The 21,804-nt window shown below is 40.6% G+C and overlaps 1 protein-coding gene across 4 annotated transcripts in view; it reads right to left on the bottom strand.

Annotated features, from left to right (window-relative positions):
• The window catches only part of SLC9A6 (solute carrier family 9 member A6), a 53,006-nt gene extending 31,407 nt beyond the window's left edge, over positions 1-21,599 (bottom strand). For 3 of the 4 annotated variants that reach the window (XM_047082004.1, XM_047082001.1, XM_047082003.1), the window contains exons 1-7: positions 21,197-21,530; positions 11,633-11,832; positions 9,079-9,156; positions 8,733-8,809; positions 8,318-8,430; positions 5,458-5,563; positions 435-576 (exon numbers count right to left, since the gene is read on the bottom strand). In XM_047082004.1, the coding sequence (XP_046937960.1) occupies positions 435-576; positions 5,458-5,563; positions 8,318-8,430; positions 8,733-8,809; positions 9,079-9,156; positions 11,633-11,832; positions 21,197-21,530 (1,050 nt within the window). Of the gene's footprint in view, positions 1-434; positions 577-5,457; positions 5,564-8,317; positions 8,431-8,732; positions 8,810-9,078; positions 9,157-11,632; positions 11,833-21,196; positions 21,531-21,561 lie in introns of those variants that run through there. The other variant, XM_047082002.1, reaches the window with a different exon arrangement.
• Between the last annotated feature and the right edge of the window lie 205 nt (positions 21,600-21,804).

The following is a 21,804-nucleotide window of genomic DNA, read 5'->3' as shown; positions in this document are numbered from 1 at the left end:
GTTAAAATCGGTTAAGAGCTGAGATGAACTCCCATCTGTCCAAACCCAGGAAGCCTCTTTTGTTCAATAGGCATCGTGGTCGCACATTTCTGTTCGTCCTATTCAACAAAGAGCAAATGAAGAGTAGTGCAGAATACTCCGAGGCTCTGTGAAATATATTTACCTTATATCAATTTAGTCTACAATCTTGGAGGGGTCACTGTCTCTAATTAGACTTTTTTAGTGAAAGTTTGAGGGCATGGAGCTGAATGCAAAACGATGAAATTCCTTTATTTATCTATCGGAAAAGATGACTGCCTAACGTTTTCAAGCCAAGTACTTGGTTATAAGGTTAATAATTATAACACAGTGACAATTATGGAATTAGGAGAGACCGTGGAATACAGTATTCAACCACTTTGTTAGGTTAACAAGGAAAATTAATAAAAGGATATTAAAGCTGTCACCACGCCAGTAGCGGCACCCATTGCGAAAGATCCACTGAAGATCCCAAGGAAAATCCCAATGGACTTGAACATGGCTGTGACATCAAAGGTGTGGCTGTTGTCTCCGGCTGGCTGGTATGCCACTATTGAGCTACAAAAGAGTGACTGTTTTTACTTCCAGAAGCAGGTTTTACTTTAAAAACAATGTAAAAAAAAATAATAATAAAAATAAATAAATAAATACATCATCTGGTATAGTAGAGCTTGAAAGATGAAATTGGGGTCAGGGTGGGGGGTGTGGGGGAGAGGACAAAAACTTTCTATTCGAATTGCCAAAACAAGGACAAAAGGTTACCAAAATGCCCTGTGGTGGATGCAACTAGCAAGAAAACTCCGCTTTTATGTAAATGACATTTTCAGGGGACAGAATGTTTTACGGTCCTCTATATGAAGTTGCACCAAGGCTTTTCCTCCAGCGACAACATCCTGTGCAGCACTATTCTTTCAGGACTCTGTTTAAGACTTACTAGCACTCAGTGCCTACAAGCCCTGACACACTAATGTGAAGAAACTAATGAAAAATTCCACTTATTTCCAGCAGAGGGATAAGAATATAAAGAATACTGCTCAATACTGTTCAGTACTCAACCAGGTCACATTTTGTTTTCCCTGTCGACTTTTAGAATACCAGAATGGGCCCTATGCCTAACATCCATTCACTCACTGAAATGGACTTTTACAGGCAAATGGGCCTGAAAGTCCATCCAAGGAATTTGAATCCACTTGACCGTACTTTTAGCTTGCCCAGCTGGATCTCCACCTCAAACTTCTGAAAGAAAAGTCATTCTGCAAGAAGCTAAGACAGACAATTACAGGAGACGCTCTCCATCTTGAACCTACAGTCCAAACCTGGTCTAAAAATGCTTCTTTTTAGAACAGTCGCCCAACAGAAATGGCGGAGAAAATCACTGTTGCCAGCAGGTGTCTGGCGAGAGTACCTACCATTACTAAATCAGTTCTCATCTCAGTTAATTGAGGTCCGAGGGTTTTTATAAAAAGTCTAGACTCAAAGATATCATATAAGTCATGTCAAAGAGACGAAGGAGAAAAAACACATTCCTAGGAATATATAATGAATTCTCCCTGTGGTTACTGCAGTGTGTGTGTGTGTGTGTGTGTGTGTTTTAAGGTTCAAGGTTGAAAAATGGGCTTGTTACACCATGTATACCAAGTTCTTCTCATGCCTCCCCAGTTAGGTTAAAAAATTATTATTTTAGGGGCGCCTGGGTGGCGCAGTCGGTTAAGCGTCCGACTTCAGCCAGGTCACGATCTCGCGGTCTGCGAGTTCGAGCTCCGCGTCAGGCTCTGGGCTGATGGCTCGGAGCCTGGAGCCTGTTTCCGATTCTGTGTCTCCCTCTCTCTCTGCCCCTCCCCCGTTCATGCTCTGTCTCTCTCTGTCCCAAAAATAAATAAACGTTGAAAAAAAAATTAAAAAAAAAAATTATTATTTTAATAAATAAGAAATGGCCTCTAATGTCATGCTATCTTGCCCATACATAAAGGGCCTCACCACCATAAATGAGATTTGACCACACAAGAACAGGAAAATGTAGCAGCTGGCTGGAGAAAAGAATCTTGCTGCTACAATCTTCTTTCTCCCTGGTGACAGCTTTCAAAATGCTGGCTGGAACAAAAAAAAATATCTACGCCATGCCTCCTAAGACTGCTTTCCCTGGATTCGTTCATGTAAACTCAAGACTCACACTAGTCATGATTTTGTTCTTTAATCACGAAAATATACAGGAACACACGAAAGCATGGTGGGCTGAGAACACACGAGAGGCTTATTTTTTCTTGTCAAACACTGGCCTCTGGATTGATATCCTAGCTCATCTCTTCCACAAATATTACTTTATCTTGAGGCAGCCATATTTTTATACTTTAAAATGTTTTAAAATGTTTATTCATTTTTGAGAGAGACACACAGAGAGAGACAGAGTGTGAGCAGGGGAGGGGCAGAGAGAGAGGGAGACACAGAATCCAAAGCAGGCTCCAGGCTCTGAGCTGTCAGCACGGAGCCCGATGCAGGGCTCGAACCCATGAATCGTGAGATCATGACCTGAGCCCAAGTGGGATGCTCAACCGACTGAACCACCCAGGCGCCCCTATAAATACTTTTGTTAATCCTAAAAGTAATACAATGTACAATTGAGGGGGAAAATCATTCCTTCGTTCTACTGCCCTGACAGAGCTGTCTTATTTGCCTTCTCTATTTCTTTCCCCTCTACTTGTTACATGTGTGCTATTTCATGTTTAGTTGTAATTATAGGGAATATATGGTTTTTAATTCTGCTTCTTCATCCGACAATGACATAAACTATTAGTCTCTCTAACCATGGTTTTTAAGACTTCAAAAATGGTCCAGATGGATGTAACGATTTGTTTAACCATTTCCCCACTGTTAGATATTTAAAAGTTGCTTCTAATATTTTTGCTACTCTAAACAAAAATGTGAAAGAGCATATTTACACTTTTTACAAATTTTGGACTATTTTCTTGTGCTACATTCCTGGACACTACATTACTATACCCGCGGCTCCTTTTACATGTTGTGCAACTTTCAAAGTAGATCTGTTTTTAGAGGGAAATAGGACCACCTCTCTCAATGTTTTACTGGTCACATCCATTGGCCTAGAAATTCTACTTCTTTTTTAAAAAAATTTTTAAAGTTTATTTATCCTGAGTGGGGAAGGGGCAGATAGAATCCCAAGCAGGCTCCACACCATCAGCACAGAGCCCGATGAGGGGCTTGAACTCACAAACCGCAAGATCATGACCCGAGCCAAAACCAAGAGTCAGATACTTAACCGACTGAGCCACCCAGGCGCCCCTAGAAATTCTACTTCTAAAAAATATCCTACAGAAATATCCCTAATGATTCATAGAAATTTACACATAAATATGTTCACTGCAGTGCCATTCACAATAATGTATTAGAAAACACCACACATTAACAGGGGATAGGAGAGGTAAATTTGTGGTGTATCCATACAATAGGATAATAGAAGTTATTAATGTAGTAAAATGCCCAAATGAGAAAAGCAAGTTATAGAAGAATACGTTTAGTGCTACGCTTTTGTTTAAAAATTATTAACGTATTTATATGCATTTTATTATCCTAAAGGAAAAGTCTGGATGAAAACTTTAACAGTGGTTATTTCTGAGAGCTGAAATTTCAGGAATTTTCTCCATTCTAAGTCAAATACTTTTTGAAATTTTTGTGACAAACGTATTAATTTTATTATCATAAATGATGACAAAAGATAGAATACAAAAGAGTAGGTGATACTAATTTCAATGCTAACAGTGTAAAAGTGATCTTGGTTAGAACACCAGGGTTTCTCAGTCCCGGCACTATTGATATTTGGGGCCAGAGAATTATCTGTTGGGTGGTGAACGCTGTCCCGTGTATTGAAGGATACTGAGCAGCATCCCTGGCCTCCACCCACTAGATGGTTTGGAGTAAAGGCAACTGTTTACAGGGCTAGGTATGTGCTTAGTAGGAGTGGGCTGGCAGGATTGAATTCCTCAGAGGTTTAGAATCATTCACCTGCAAACACTTCTAATAACATGCATAGTAATTTCTGTAAGTAGATTAAAATATTGCTCATTTCAATAACTGTCCTTAAAAAGCGTATTATTTGGCACTTCTGAAAATCAACAAATGTTTCTGCAATGCTTATGTTAAAGAAGAGAAATACAACTTGAACTACAACGAGAGATTGCTCAATCATCAAATTGGCAAAAATACAAAAGTTTGACAAATATTCTGTTGGTGAAGCTATGAGGAAACAGGCACTCCCATAATTCAATGGTTAAAGTACAAAATGGCATAATCTCTTTGACGGGCGATTTAGCAATGTCTAACAAAAATACAAATGTATTGGGGCGCCTGGGTGGCTCAGTCAGTTGAGCGTCTGACTTTGGCTCAGGTCATAATCTCGCAGTTTGTGAGTTCAAGCCCCGTGTCGAGCTCTGTGCTGACAGCTCAGAGCCTGGAGCCTGCTTCGGATTCTGTGTCTCCTCCTCTCTCTGCCCCTTCCCCACTCATGCTCTGTCTCTCAAAAATAAATAACGTTAAAAAAAATTAAAAAAAAATTACAAATGTATTTACCGTTTAACATGCTAATCTCACTTCTGGAAAATTATCCCACTAATATACCTCTGTCCGTATAAAACAGGTGAGTTCAAGGTTAATCACTGCAGCATTGCTTGGGATAACAAAGGACTGAAAACTCTTAAGTTTCCAGCAATAGGAGACTGATTAAATAAACTATAATACAGTTCATAGTATACTACATAGAATGAGTAAACTCTCTGTATTGATATGGAAAGATCTCCAGGATATAGTTGCATGAGAGAAAGCTAGGTATAGAACATATTTATCATGCTTTTAAAATAAGAACTAAGAGGCAAATAAAAATATTTATTCATATGTGTATTTGCATTTGTATAAGACACAGGAAGACACACAAGAAATTAATAAAAAAGGTTACATATCAGGGGCTGGGGGGACAGGTGGATGAGAACAGGAGTAAAAATGTGACTTTTCTATGTCACCTCTCTATACGGTTTTGATTTTTGAACCAAGTAAATATATTATCTGTTCCAAAATTTAATTTAAAGAGAAACATTCATATTATAATGTTAAAAAAAGAATAAAAAATTATATACACGCCATAATCACAACTGTGTAAAAATAGCATGGATACAAAACAAAAATAAAAGGCAATGTACCCTGAATCTTTATAATAACTGTCTTTTGGTGTGAGGAGGACATATCATTTTTTCTTCCTTTTTCTTCCTGGAATTTTCCATGTTGTCTGTAAGTATGTATTTCTTTAAGAGGAAACAAAAGCCTCATTCTTTCAAATGTCTGCATTCATAATGCACTTTATTCAATAAGTAACTTGTGGTTCCTAGTACCCTGACATTGAATATACAGAATATAGTAAGAAAAAAGAACACTTACGAAGACAGCACTATGGCAACGGCGTCATTGAGGACACTCTCCCCAAAAAGAAGTGCGTAGAGTTCAACATCCACTTGAAGCTCGTGGAATATGGCAAGGACAGTCACTAGCAAGTAGAAAGGTTCAGAGGAATATTCAGATATTACAAATATAACATAGTCGTCTCCACACGTGATTATGATGGTTACTTAGAAATTCATCTCTACCTCTTAGGATCCAATCCCAATAAACATTCTCTTATCATATTAAAGATTAGGTAAGTTCATGTCGATACTTCTCTCTTCCCTAATTGTGTACCTGCAACATCTCCTTTATCTTACAAAGAGCTGAAATTAGCTTGGAGGACTGAGTTGACCTACATGTGTCATGCAAATGCTAATATTCTTGTCTTGTATATTTCTTTTCCATAAAGAATATACACAAAATTTCTTACAGACCAGGCAATCATTAATCTTTGATGAAGAAGGGTATTATGAAAAGCATCTCTTCCTGCAAATTTCCTTTTTTTCTTTGGAGACTTACAACTCATTTCTATTTGACTTGCAAATTTCAAGCACACTGGGTTAGCCAAGACAGTAGGAAGTGAAAGGCACAAGTTTGGTATTGGTTGAGATAAAATTTATGACCAGAGTTATAGCTTCTATATTTAATAAGAAGCCAATGATCAGACGATTACAGCTTGAGAAGATAAAAAAAATCCTTCTTCTAGGCAACAACAATTCTATGAGAATTCTTAGAAAATCAGATGAGACTGAAGTTGCATTATAACTTTGATTGCTGAGTCACATACAGCTCACTCCCTAGACAAACCCGAGCACACATGAAAGAATATTATAACCAGAGATGGGATAGCTCTTTCAAATGCCAACCAACAAAACAGGAAACTTCCATTTTAAAAGATGTAGTTTATACTGCAAACCATTTCATCTGGAATATATGGAGATAAAAGCTTACCAAGGGGAGGAGAAAAGGAGGGCAAAAGCAGTGCTGAAGAATTTTGAGAAGAGGATTTACAGCTCACCCTTCTAACAAGCATACAATTATAAAATAACAGAATTATTATAGGGGCAAATGCCTATATAACTCAGAAGAGATGTAACTGTCCAACTTAATATAAGCAAAACAGTTTCGCTAGAGCCATTCTGGCAATATTTTGTAACCAAAACAAAACCGGAAGACTGAAGTAACGTAGCTAGTCCAATTGACTCAGATTTCTCATAGACATTGCAGTCGAGGACCTTGCTTCGAAGCAAAAGGACCCAGAAAAGAGAGACCACTGGCTCCTTGCAAAAACCATCCTATTTTCACACTGATAATGCGTGCAGCTCTAAACAGTAAGGTGGCAGCCTTTATTGTCTTTAAGGGAGCAATTTGATTTTCAGTTTTAAAAATGTTAAACTACACAAACGCCTCTCTAAAATGCCCTCTGAGCTTTATAAAATCATCTCATATAGAGAACATATTTTCCTACTTCCTGTAATATAATTCCCTGTGTTATCAGTTAACACAGGAATTCAGAGTTAACCTTAAGATCATACCTTGAATTGTACTGGATGACAATTAAAGTAGATCAGTAAATGAACAAGGGCAAAAAGTAAAACAGAACAAACCTCTGCCAAGGTTCTAAATCCTAGTAAAAGAAACCCTGCATCCTGAGTTCAAAAACTGCAGTCTACGTTCCCATTGCTACGTCTTCAGCCTGCATATTCTCTAAATTTTTAATATTTATTTTTGAGAGACAGAGTGTGAGCGGGGGATGGGGGGAGAGGGAAACACAGAATCCGTTGCAGGCTCCAGGCTCTGAACCGTCAGCACAGAGCCCGACGCCAAGCTTGAACTCACAAACCGTAAGATCATGACCTGAGCCAAAGTCAGACGCTTAACCGACTGAGACACCCAGGTGCCCCCAGTGTGCATATTCTCTAGATTCCTAATGTGAATGTAGCTGTGAGGCTCACCAGTACTGTATCACAAAAGCTACAAACTAACTCTATAGAATTACATTCATTCTCCAGCTGTGCTCATATCAAAACTATTTCATAGCTGTAAAACCAATCCTTTAATGTAGAGTAAGGCCCACCAATGATGCCAAATCACACTTATAGAGGCACAACTGCCTTCTTTTTTAATACATATTTATAAATATTTTTATTTTTTTATTTTAGAGAGATAGAGCAAGTGTGCAAGTGGGAGAGAGGGGCAGAGGGAGAGAGGGAGAGAGAGAGAGAGAGAGAGAGAGAGAGACAGAGACAGAGACAGAGAATATCTCGAGCAGGCTCCATGGTCAGCATGGAGCCCAATGTAGGGCTCAATCCCATGACTCTAGGATCATGAGCTGAGCTGAAATCAAGAGTAGGGCCCTCAACCGACTAAACTACCCAGGTACTCCACACAACTGCCTTCTAACAATCATTTAAAAACTGTTTTTCTTACTCTTAAATGCAGATAGTTGAATATAAACATTAGATTTTTAAGGAAATGGTTTCCAGAAGCTTGAAAGAATATACTATTATTACCCATTTTAACTAATCTAGTTCATAGTCACCAAATACCCAATTACTAAAGATAGAACCAACCTGAATTTCTGAAGCAAAGGCCTTAGAGCCCTCATCTAAATAGCATCAAACTGTGGACCACTAATGAGCAAAAGTAATAAAATAAAATAAAATAAAAACAAAATGTATGTTTAAGCCAAAAGGGCCCATACATTTTGTTTTTTCCTCCACAGTTGGAAAGTATAATACTATGGGAATTTATGAATTCTACACCTAAAGGAAGGATCACACACACACCGTTTTGCTGGCAAAACATGGTACCGTAAGTACTTAAGAACTTAAGCTCCCCTCTCGTGGACACATACCTGGGTCAGTTGCTGATACAATGGCACCAAACAGCAGACAGTCTGTAAAGTAAAAATCTCCTGCAAGCTGTCCGGTCACTTTCATCAGTGTGACACAGCCATACATTATTGACCTGGTCAATAAACACATTTCTACTTTAGAGAAAACAGTAACTGTTACAGAAGTTAGAATATCCTAAGAAGATGGGTCTACTGTAGTACTCGGTGACTAATTGCAAATTTAACTCATGTCATTTAAATATGGTAATACCTTGGCCTTAAGGAAAATTCAAACAACTTGATATCTATGTGAATACATTTTACTGAAAAAGGTCCTTAGACACACTCAGGAACACAATACCGCAAAAATTGAATATGCATTATTTAAAAAGTATAATTTGAAGGATAAAAAATGTTTTAACCTTCAAGTACTTACCCAATTACAAAACAAGAAATTGCTGTTCCAAGAAAAGCATATGCTAGGATAGACCCAAGGTTTCGAAAGAAATGTCTCTGACAAAAAAAAAAAAAGTTATAGTGCGTTAGAATACTTACCAATTATTTGAAAAAGAAAAGGCTTTCTATTCTAGTCTGCTTTGCTAATATTAAATGCATTATTCATTAAAGGAAATAAGAGAAAGAATTTTTGTGCAGGCATAAATTTCAGCAGGGAGAGAAGGGAGGGAAACCTGGAAAGAACTGCCTATTTCTGAAGTGACAAAGATGAAAAAGCCCATGGAGGTTAAGGTCGTTCAAAGTATATGAAATACAAAAGCACTTACTCTTTTCAGACTATATCCTGCATAAAATATGATAGGAGGAAGCAATATGTTGAAAAATACTTCTGGATCAAAGGTAACCTGTTAAAATAAAGAGTTCTTTTAGATGAATTCCCTTAGGAGACCTCATATTACATTATCAAATTATCAAAAAGAAAAAAGATTTAATTTTAAACTGGTGAAAGGCAAGAATATTACTGTGGTAACTGCAAAATATTTCATATAGGATAGCTGTTGTTCTATTTCTCAACCAAACGACAAGGAGACAGTGTCAGAGCAATCTGTTAAGTCCTATCTGTGGAAAGCGTGTTACAATACACGCATTAGGGGCACCTGGGTGGCTCAGTAGGTTAAGCTTCCGACTTCAGCTCACATCAGGATCTCACAGTTCGTGGGTTTGAGTCCCACGTCGGGCTCTGTGCCTGGAGAGCCTGGAGCCTGCTTCGGATTCTGTGTCTTCCTCTCTCTCTCTGCCCCTCCCCCACTCATGCTCTGTCGCTCTCTCGCTCAAGAATAAACAAACATTAAAAAATACTATGACATGGGAATGCAAGCTGGTGCAGCCACTCTGGAAAACAGGATGGAGGTTCCTCACAAAACTAAAAATAGAACTATCCTACAACCCAGCAGTTGCACGACTAGGCATTCATCCACGGGATACAGGTGTGCTGTTTCGAAGGGACACGTGCACCCCATTGTTTATGGCAGCACTATCAACAGTAGCCAAAGTATGGAAAGAGCCCAAATGTCCGTCGATGGATGAATGGATACAGAAGATGTGGTATATATATTTATACAATGGAGTATTACTCGGCAATCAAAAATAAGGAAATCTTGCCCTTTGCAACTACGTGGATGGAACTGGAGGGTATTATGCTAAGTGAAATTAGTCAGAGAAAGACACAAATCACATGACTTCACTCCTATGAGGACTTGAAGAGACAAAACAGATGAACAGAAGGGAAGGGAAACAAAAATAATATAAAAACAGGGAGGGGGACACAACAGAAGAGGCTCATAAATATGGAGAACAAACAGAGGGTCGCTGGAGGGGTGGTGGGAGGGGGGATGGGGTAAATGGGTAAGGGCCACTAAGGAATCTACTCCTGAAATCATTGTTGCACTATATGCTAATTTGGATGTAAATTTAAAAAAAATAAAAAACGTTAAAAAAATACTATGACATTAAAAATCTTAAAAATGGTGGGGGGGCGCCTGGGTAGCTCAGTGTGTTGTGTCCAACTTCGGCTCAGGTCATGGTCTCACGGCTGGTGAGTTCAAGCCCCGCGTCAGGCTCTGTGCTGACAGCTCGGAGCCTGGAGCCTGCTTCGGATTCTGTGTGTGTGTCTCTCTCTGTCCCTCCCCTGCTCACATTCTGTCTGTCTCTGTCTCAAGAATAAACATTTAAAAAATCTTTAAAATGGGAAAAAAACCATGAACATATCTTTGCTTTAAATAAAAGAGACCTCAAACTGGTAACAAAATTTGGGGGTATGGCATTACTGCTGGCAAGAAGAAACAGACTTCTTACATAGGGAACATCCCTAAAAATATATAGCATAATATTACAGTTAAAATACTTCTGTGTGACTAAGATTTCTAGTCCTGACAGCCTATTTCTTTTAATATCTATTCCCTATAATAATACAGGCACCCCTTTCTGTTCATGAGGCTACGGTAGGATCTGACATGAACAGAAAGCAGCTACACACATAGCCCATGCTAAAATTTTATTTACTAGAACTTTTAAGGAACTGAAATTTTCCACAGGTGGAAAGAACTCTTGCTGCAAAGTAAATGAAGTTCGTATGAAATTTTAAAAAGCATTAAAGATGGTCAGGACCACAACCAAGTAGCTGTGAGAGCCAAGTCCTGCCCATGCAGAAGACAGAAATGGAGGCAAATGGCCAAGGGTGGGCGGAAAAAAAGAGACATGCGCGATGAAGCCCTTAGAAGCTTCATGGGAGGGGGGACTATGATGGGGACAGGAGAAAGCAGCTCCAGGAATGTCTGGGAGCCAGTAAGACTGCAACACAGCCTCCTACATAAAGCTTTATGCACAGCATGGTACAATAACTGATACTCAGAATGGGGACCCTGAAGTTGTGCCAGATTATGAATCAAAGAAAGATTAAATTGTCCTCAGTATAGAATACAATCAAAGCAAGAAAGAATTCAGAGAAATATTAATGGAATATTTTAGGTATTACTCAATGTGCTGATGTACGATAAAACTCTAAAGACCATCTGCAAATTGAAAGAAATGCTTATGAATTCTGCTCAAGTCAATACTGGTCACCATTTATTACAATTATAAACATCATGCAGTGAAACAAAAAGGATTACAGTACTTAGCCTCAATCAGAAAATGAAATGTACAGATGTCCATTTCCTTAGCATTACGTTTGTTAATTGAGATCTTTCTCCATTTTAAAAGACAGATGATTTTAAACATCATTAAAAATTCATTATAAATTTTTCTCCTGAATCATTTTGCTGCTAGTTACATATACACTTTTTAAAAAAATCCCAATAGTCCCTTTAACTGAGAACTTACCTTTCTAAGCATTTCATTATCTTGCACGTTATTGAGTTCATGTGAACTGATCTCTCCTTTAAGTGTATATTCATAAAATTTCCCACTAACATTTACCAATAAGGTAGTTGGGCTTGACTGCACTTCACAGCTCAGGGTCACATTATTTACATCGCTTGGGACATGAATGCCATATCGAAGCACAAGGCCCACCAAAAGACCTGGAAATAATAAAAGAACCATATAAGCTCTTCTCTAGGACAAAGACTACTTCTTTTATACCCCATACATACCTTTGGGTTGAGAGCAAAAGAACTCTTATGATAGTCCCCTGTGCTTCAGAACCAATTTTTAGGCTGAACGCAGTTATATTTTAAAGTATTACTCAATTCACAAATCTGAGTCCAATATTCATATACTACAGTGGGACAAGAGGGAAAAACATTCCCTAGGGTACAGCATATATCACTGCCTTTCTAAGTCAACAAGAAGTAAGTGATGACGAATGTAACAAAATGAAAAAACACCTTCAAATTACCTGCACACAGAATATGCTCTAAGGTGTCCCAAACGGACAGTGTGATCGTGTTAGAAATATGTTTACCACCTCCCCCTCCATCCGCCTATTCACAAGACTGTTAAACAAAACACAACATTTCTCAAGTTATTGAGAAATAACTCAACCCTACAGTACCGGGTTGGCCAAACCATACACACTTAACAAATTGGAACGTCAATAATATTTGTGGATCGATCCAGTTCTTCTACCACTAAAAGGTCAGATTGTAATTTTAAAACATGTGCTTTAAAATCAAAACACGGAATAGAAGTTCTCAGCCTGGCACTATGACATCAACATATTGCTAGAATTGTTCTTGGATCATCATATTGGTATTCAAGTGTGCACAAACAAAATCTATGTTGATCAAACTATTTAATAATGGCTTTACTGAGATGTAATCCACATACCATAAAGTTTACCCTTTTAAACCACACAATTCAGTGGCTTTTAGTATATTCACAAAGTTGTATACTGATCGCCACCATCCAATTCCAAAACATTTTCACTGCTCCAAAAAGAAACCCCATACCTATTAGCAGTCATTTCCCCTCCCCTCAACTCCTAGGCCCCAGCAATCACTAATCTGTTTTCCCTATATATAGATTTGCCTATCCTGGACATTTCACACAAATAGAATCCTATAATATGCGACTTTGTAGGTCTGCCTTCTTTACTTAGCATCATGTTTTTAAGGTTTATCCATGTTGTAGCATGTATCAGAACTTCATTCCTTTTTACGGTCAAATAATACTTTATTGTATAGATATACTTCAACTGCAAACTGAACTCAAACTTCTGGATCTTTGCTTAACTCCAAGATGTACAGCACACCACTATCACATTTTACCTCCCTGTTGCCTTTCACACTAACTTGCCAACCATCCTTTTAATATATATAAACAGAGTATTGTGCTGAGAAGGTCCCCAGGGTTCAGAGACGAAAACAAGGTCCCTCCCCCAAGTAGCCCTCAGTCCAGTTAGCAAAACAGACAAAATAAACAATTACAGCACAAGGTGTCATACAAGGTGTTATAAAAACAGAAAAGAGGTACCTAACCAAGCCTGAGGAAGTGGGACAATAGGGAAGCCTTTCCAAAGATGTCACCTAAGCAAGGAAACAAGTAAAAGAGGTTTTCCAGGTAGGAGGCACAGTAGTACACATCCAGTCATAGAAGAGCGAGAGAACACAGCCCATTCAGCGAATCACACGTAGCTCAGTATGGCTGGGTTATAAAGTGGCAGAGCTAAGGTGTAAAAGATCGGCAAGAGCTGAGTCATAAAAGACCTTGCAAGTTGGAGAAGAGAGTTTAGACTATATCTCGAAAACGAAAGGAAGTCATAGAAGGGTTATAAATAAACAGGGGCTTGACATCAGATTTCTATTTTAGAAAGAGATGGTTGGTCTAGACTACGGAGGTTCAAAGAGGCCAGAGAGAAGGCCACTGCAGTCATTCAGGCACTAAGAGCTTAGGGCTTAATCTAAGAGAGCAGAAAAAGGGACAGAGAAAGATTTTTAGAAGGTATTATCCTTTAGAAGGATTCAGTGACTGAGTAGACCAGGAGGAAGGGAGGAGACTGGGAGAAAGACTGGGAGCCAAACTGACTTGGCAACTAGGTGGGTAAGCTGGCCTGAGCGACCAGACAGGTAGCAACAGGGCCATTCTGTGAGAAAGGGAAAAGATTCACAGGGGAAAACGTACAGTTCTGTTTTGGACATGCTGAGTTTGATGTACCTGTGACACATGCACAGTGGAGTATGTGGGATCTGAAGCTCAAGGAAGTACGGGGTCTCAAGTGGAGATGGCTGAAGTCAGGTGCCTTTGAGATTACCTGGGGAGCAAATAAAATGGGAAGAGGACTATGGATATACGCCCAGAGCTTTATCCCAACATTTAATAGCCAACATGAAGAAGCTGGTAGAGGAGGGGCAACTGATGGAGGCGTCTAAGAAGGAAAAGCAACAGGAGTAGGAAGAAGAGAGGAGGGAGTGATGTAGTCAATGCTGCAGCAAAGTCAAGGAAGACAGGTGTTAAAAAGTGTCCATTGGGTTTGGCAACGAGGAGCTCCCAGGTGACCTTGGTAAGGGCAGTCTCAGTGGAGTGGTAGGGGCCAAAGTCAGACCAGCGTGGGAAGTGATGAAATGGGGGCAGAGGAGAAGAGCTAAGAAGTGGGGAGGGAGCAGAGATGAGGGATTCTCCGAGGCAAATTACAGTCATGCGTTTTTTAAAGTGAGCAGCAATGAATAACTACTACACATTACGATGATCTCAACCTTTTAAAAAGTTTTAACAAAGTTTCAGATTGAAAATAAATGAAAGAGAAAATATTTTCAGGCCATATATCTGATAAGGGACTAATATCCAAAATACATAAAGAACTCACATAGCTCAATAGCAAAAAAAAAAAAAAAAAAATCTGATTAAAAAGTGGCCAGAAGATCTGAACATTTTTCCAAAGAAGACATACAGATGGCCAACAGGTACACGAAAGCATGCTCAACATCATTAAGCATCAGGGAAATGGGGAAATGCAGATTAAAGCCATGACGAGATCACCTCATACCTGTTACAATGGCTAAGATCAAAAAGACGATAAATAATAAAAAGTGTTGGCAAGGATGTGAAGAAAAGGGAGCCCTTGTGCACTGTTGGTGGGATTGTAAATTGGTGCAGCCACTATGAAAACTAGTATGGAGATTCCTCAAAAAATTAAAAATAAAACTCCCATATGATCTAGTAATTCTACTTTGGGGTATTTATCAGAGGTAAACAAAAGCACTACTCAAAACGATAAGATATGCACCCCCATGTTCACTGCAGCATCATCTACAATAGGCAAGATATGGAAATAACCTAAATGGCCATCGATGGATGAATGGAGAAAGAAAATGTGGTATGTATACACACGCACGCACACACACACACACACACACACACACACACACTGGAATATTATTCAGCCATAAAAAAGAATGAAATCTTGCCATTTACAAAAATATGGATGGACCCTGAAGAGGTTCACTTATGCTAAGTGAAATAAATCATACAGAGAAAGACAAATACCATTATGATACCTCTTATATGTGGAATCAAAAAACAAAACAAAACAAAACAAAACCAAGCTCATGGATACAGAGAACAGACTGGTGGTTGCCAGAGACAGGAGGTGGGGTGGGAGGTGCAAGAAATGAGTGAAGTATACACTTATTTAAAAATTTAAAAAATGAGCCTGAGTGGCTCAGTCAGTTAAGCATCCAACTGGATTTCGGCTCAGGTCATGATCTCATGGCTTGGGAGTTCAAGCCTCATGTCTGGCTCTGTGCTGACAGCACGGAGCCTGCTTGGGATTCTCTCTTTCTCCCCCTCCCTCTGCCCCTCCCCTGCTCATGCTCACTCTCTCTGTCGTTCAAAATAAATAAATAAACTTTAAAAAAAATTAAAATTAAAATTAAAACAATGAAAGATACACTGTGAAAATAGCCCACCTCTAAAAACCAAAATGAAAAAGTGATGGCTGGGTATCAACTGGGTTTGATAAACACAGCCTGGGTGAGAAAAGGCTATAGGTCCATAGGCATCCTGCCTACATGATACGGTAAGAGCTCTTTTGTCTACTATCCCATAAGACCTAATTAAGAGGTGCAGAAAAAGTTACCCCCTTATGTGTATGTGCAAAAATCAAAGCTAAGCTACTACAAATAATAACAGCAGTACAAATTCTTTCCAAGTCCTTAAGCCTGACTGTGTAAGGAATGGTATCTACCCATTCTATTGCACTCTGACTCAAAGCTGAAATGTCGCTGGGTGCCCTGAGGAGGGCTCAGCGCTTGGACAAATTTGGAACACACACTTTGGCAGTTAAAACTTCAGTGAGGAGAGTAATTACTTAGGTTGGAAAAAATCAAGATCCTTTTATTACAGCATCAGACATCTGAAAAACTGGAATTTCTTTGAATAAAGTTGACAGTTCAAGTTAATTGGGGTTCTGTGAAAGGTCAAATCATCATCACGGAGTTAAAGCAATTCTCAGTCAAGAGAAAGTGCACAAAAAGAGGGCTTTGTTGAAGGGATAAGGCGGAAACTTCTAGCCTCCCACAGAGGCACAAAAAAATATTGATATCACGAAATTTAAAATCACCACTAACAGGCAACAAAGAATACAACCACAAAGCGCTATCTTTCACAAAACAGAGAGGCCCCACCCCCCCCAACACATTCTTGACCCTCTTGTGTTGGAACCCCTCCCAGGGATAAAGAACTCAGTATCACCCAAAGCCACAACACCGTATAGGTCTCGCCATCAATGGAAATTGATTTTCTAATAGATTTCAGCCCATTTTCCCAAGGTATCACACTAGAAGCCTCTGATAGTCAAAAATACGGAAGGAACATCACTGAGATATTAAGTGTGGCCAAAATTGATAAAATTTCTACAGATTAACAAGTGTTCGTATGTACATATATATTTATATACACATAGTGTATGTAGGTACATATATATTTATATACACATATCTGTGTATGTGTGTATATAACATTTATCTACTTCTTGAAGAATGCTGTTAGATTTTGTTTTAAAAGTCAACTCGACTTCAAGACAGCCAAAAAAAAAAAAAAAAAAAAAAAAAGGCAAGGCCTTTGCCAGCCTCTGGTTAGTTTTACATGTGTTTATTTTTTTGTCTTCTAGCACATTCCCTGTAGTAGCTCTTCCAATCTTGACCCTCCTTCTCAGATCCTCAATCTCACTGCCTACTTTTCAGAGAAGCTATAGGCCATCTGATGTACACTGCCTCAATCCCATGCCTCTCCATGTCAACATTAGCTCATTTCCCCTAACCCCCCCCCCCCCCCCCCGCTTCTCGGGGAAAGATCAACCTCTTTTCCAAGGGAATCCTTTCGCCTAGCACCCGGAGTCAATCAATCTCCATCCTAATTCTTTCTGCATATATTATCTGATCCTCATAACCTTATGCAGTCCACACTATTATAAATCTCTCAGTCACTGTTTCCTCATCACTAAAATGGGGATAAATGATTTGCCCAACAGTATTTGGCATTAAGTGATAAAAACCAGCATGGAAATCTGGTTTTTCTATTTCCAAAGCCTCTCTAATTTTCTAATCATCTCCTGGCTCTCACCACTAACTGCTTCAGTGGTTAAGGTCTCCGTTCTCTCACAATCCACCTCCAAAACCCTTACAACTGTAAGTATTATCTTTCTACATATCCGATCTCATGAAATTTAGTACAGCATAGTGTACGATGTAGGAGAAAAAGCACAAGTTTGAAAGTCAGATAGATGTATTAATTCTGGCTCTATCAAGTTCTAGTCTGTGACCTTGGGGTAGATAACCTCTCACTGGACCTCAGTTTTCTCAAATGTAGTAATGAGAATACTAACCAGTTTATCGTTACAGTTAAGCTTTATCTCTTCAATATAAGGCAATATGGTTCCAGGCTAAGAGAATGGGGCTTCTGAGCCAGGCTGACTGGGTTTGAATCCTGACTCAATACTTACAAATTATGTCACTTCAGGCAGGTCATTTAACCTCTCTGTGCCCCAATTTCTTTACCTGTAAATGGGAAAGATAACAGTACCCATCTCACAGGGTTGTTAGGAGCTTGAAATGAAATGATACTTGTAGAGTGTGTTATAATGCTCAACAAACATTACCTATTAAGGCACTAGATCGTAAGTGCTTTGTGGGCAGGGATGATGACTCATATCTGTATTTCCCATCACATCTCATACGTCAAAGACACTTAATATTTACTGATGAATCACATCAGTTAAGTGTAGGATCCCGGATACTGTAAGTTTCAGGCAAAACATTTCTTCCCTGTCCCTTGCTTTTTATACAATCTGTAAGCACACTACGGTGGGTGATCACTTTTCAGACTTAATTAACTACCCTGACAATTTTTACTAAAGGTGACTCACTTTTAAGCTTCTTAAGCAAGCGAGCCCAATGAATAGAACACTTGGGTGCTTTCACACTGTGTCTGTAGCTGTAGCAACTAGGCTATATTACAATCTAGAAACTGACCATATTGGCTTTTTTTTTTCTTTTTTTATTCTTGACTCTCAAAAATATAAAGGAGAGGCTTATTTTAAATAGCATTTTTCCAGGATTTAGGAAGCTAAACGGACATCACAGAAATAAAACTATCAGTGGGCTGAATCTTGGAGGGCTGGATATTCCCAGAGTAAGGAGCCTATTCATCTGGAAGTCAAGCTGAAAAATAAAGGTCTTAAAATCATACATTAACATAACAGCTCTGATGGTATAAGAGTCATAAGAAAAGGTAAATGGCAGACAGTAATTAGGATTTCAAAACATCAATTTCCATGGCACTGAAAATACTTCGACCCAATCCCATCTATTCTCAAGTTAGACTTGGGAATTAGTCAGGAGGCTGTTCATCCATAGCCTCCATTGCCATAGTGAGAAAATGGAACCGGCTACAGAATGCCAAGCCGTGGCAAACCAAGCCCAACATCCTTCTACTTTATATTCTGCAAGGGATACCTTTGTTTTTCCTTCACAAAATGCTAATGCTAAGGTATTCCATCACCTTTCACTAACTCAGACACACCAGGAAATGCAGTCAGTAATCCCACTTTCAATTTAGCTCAAGAGTTAGAGGAGGTTAAAGATATCAACTACCAAGGAGCAAATGTTTCCAGGGCAATTCTAAGTCCTTATTGGATAGGAAGGAAGGAAGGAAGGAAGGAAGGAAGGAAGGAAGGAAGGAACCACTACATTTGCCTCTTAACTCATAAGAGAAATTAAAAGAACTGTTCTGAGCCTAACCTGAGAAAATGCAGTTATAAGAGCAGTAACAATAGTATCACAGTTATCATTTATTGAACATTTACTTAGGGGTCAGGTACTAAGCTAAAAACAATTCTTCCTCGCAATAATCCAACTATCATTTTTCCCAATTTATAGATGACAGTGTAAGAGGGTAGGGGACTCTTGTCTAAGATCACGCAGAACAGATGGCACAGTGGTACAGGAACCCAGGTCTGGCTCTAAAGCAGGGGTTGGTGACTTACAGTGATGGTTTGTTTTTGCATGGCCCGAGAGCTAAAAACTGTTTTTACATTTTGTAGGTTTATAAAAGGTTTCTAAAAAGAAAAAAAACAAAAAGAAGAAAACGCAACAGAGACACAGAGACATATGTGACCCACAAAATCAACACGAATTATTATCTGACTCTTCATAGAAAAAATTAGCAGACCTCTGGTCTTAAAGCCTTGCACCTTTAACCACTACATTGTACTCTCTCTCCATATGGAGGGAAGAGGGTTCTGTGATCGGTTCCTTATTTTAACACCATAATACTCATTTGGCATTTAACTAAATTTAAGATGCCATTATTTTGTTTATATGGCCTGTCTGCCCAAGAAAGCAAAGTTTTTTGAAGGTGGGGATCTATTTCTTTGTATTTTCTGTGCCTAATACATACTTGGCTGCCTAGCAAATGTTTGTTGAGGGCAGTAAATATAAATAAATCATGTATACATTTGATTTTACACTGTTATACAAGAAATTATACAGAGATGTGTAGCTTATCTGGCCATTTAGCTTAAGGGGTGCTGTAAATAAAATGCAAAAAAATAGGAAATATGAAAACCAGCTAATATGTCTAAAACCCAAGAATCCTAGGGAGCAGAGATACTTGCACATAGGCTTAGCATTTTATTACCTTACAAATGAAAAAGAAGCCTGAGTTCATGCATTTTCCTGATGCACACAACTACCTTGTTGGGCCACCCCTGAGATGCACATTCTAGAAGTCTGTATGGACTGGAAATGGCTGGTGGGGGGGTGGGGAGGGTCGTGGAGAAATGTCTTTTTGTGCCAAGGCTGCTTCTACCGATTTGCAAGTCCGGAAACAAAGCTCAACAAGCTCATCAGTGTCAGCTTGTTCCATGTGAAGATAATCTTCACTCACAGACTGCACTCATCTTTTCAGCCGTCTATATACCCTCACGACCACATTAAGACAGTCGGCAATATGTATCTTTTCCTCTCATGAGGCCTCCGCACAGGCCAAAACGCCTGTGAGCCCATGGTTTGCTTTGCCCTACTCTCAAGACCAAAATATAAAAATACGTAAATAAATCTCAAAAAGAAAGCACACGAAGACACAAGGACTGAAGCCATTTACTCAACGATCGGTCAATAACCTTATGCCACCAGCGTCACCCATACTGCCTATGTGTGGTGTTCCTAATTACTGTTCGGCTGAACTGTCCTGATCATCCTATAGTACAACACAGCGCTGGGAGATCTTTAACTCTTCCTTGTCCTCACCTCGGTACGCCTAGATGAGGAGGGTCGACCGCACGTATACTACTCAGATGTTACAAGCATAGTACAATAAACCAAGACATCATTAAAAATACCCTAAGCCTTGTTTATAGCTTCTTTCGCGTTCAGGGCTACACGGGAGTAAGGTTTTCATTCTCAACCTCGAAAGGACAGGGCGTAGCAAGAGCGGGGGTGATGGGTAAAGGTGGACTCTTGGCTCCAAGAGGACGCCAGATTCTGAGCAGCAGAGGCACTACTGCAGCTTCAATGGACCTTAAACAAACTGACACCCCAGAGAAATGGATCGCTAGGCTGTCTTCCCCTCCCCCAGTCCCCAGCCCAATCCCAGACACCGCACCCACTCCCTTCCCATCCTCAGTCCCGGGTCCCGGTCCCGAGCTCGGTAGGCAGAGGCGGGGGGGGGGGGGGGGATGCGTGGAAGAAAAAGGGGGTGGGGTCGAAGGAAAAAAGGTGTGGACACGCAAAGGAAAGGGGGTGCGAGGCAGAGAAAACGGGGGACGAGGCCGAGGAGGAAACGAGGTGAGGCAGAGAAACGGGGGTGAGGGGGCAGGCGAGGCAGAAAATACAAGGCATCAGAAGGGGAGCCGAACACAGGCCGAGCAGGGCCAGGAGAGGAGGCGAAGCAGCCGGCGTTCTGAGAAAGGGGGAGCGCCAGGGGGCGGACATGGGTTGAGGCACTTGCCATAAATCATAGCCAGGCCGGTTTCGTGCAGGAAGCGGGCCCGGCGGTGCTTGAAGAGCCAGATCGTGAGAATGGTGAGGGTGAGCAGCAGGATGAAGATGAGCAGGTTGGCGCTGTCCTGCCGGTGGCTCTCCTCGGCTTGCTTCTCGGACACGATCTCCTCGTCCATGGCTCTCGCCGCTCCGCCGGCGCCGTCCGAAGCCCCGGCCCAGCTAAAGACGCCCACTGCGAGGAGCAACCAGAGCGGCCGCATGAGCCGGCGGGCCCCGGGGCCGCCGCCGCCGCCGCCGCCGCCGCGGCTGAGGGGCGCCCGCAGCCAGCCGCGTCGAGCCATGACTCCCCCCGCCCCCCGCCCCGCTCCTCACCCGCAGCCGCCCGCGGTCGGACCACTCCCCGAGGGCTCACGGGAAAGGGGCGGGGCCCCAGGGAAGCCGTCGGAGCGCGCGCCGGCGCCGCCGCCGCCGCCGCCGCCGCCGCCCTTAAAGGGGACGCGACACTCCCGGCTGGTTCGGCCCCATCCCTTCGTCTTTCGGGTCTCCACCGCACGGGTTTCCCCCAGCCCCGGACGCGCACCCTCAGGTGCTGCCACGGAACGAAAGGCTGTCGAA

Source organism: Lynx rufus, unplaced genomic scaffold (genome assembly GCF_022079265.1).
Source record: "Lynx rufus isolate CCGP_SWC_20201006 ecotype Redwood Valley unplaced genomic scaffold, mLynRuf1.p SCAF_19, whole genome shotgun sequence".
In the NCBI taxonomy this organism is placed as follows: domain Eukaryota; kingdom Metazoa; phylum Chordata; class Mammalia; order Carnivora; family Felidae; genus Lynx; species Lynx rufus.
The sequence above is the reverse complement of the archived record's forward strand: the minus strand, read 5'-3'. Positions and strand labels throughout refer to the sequence as shown.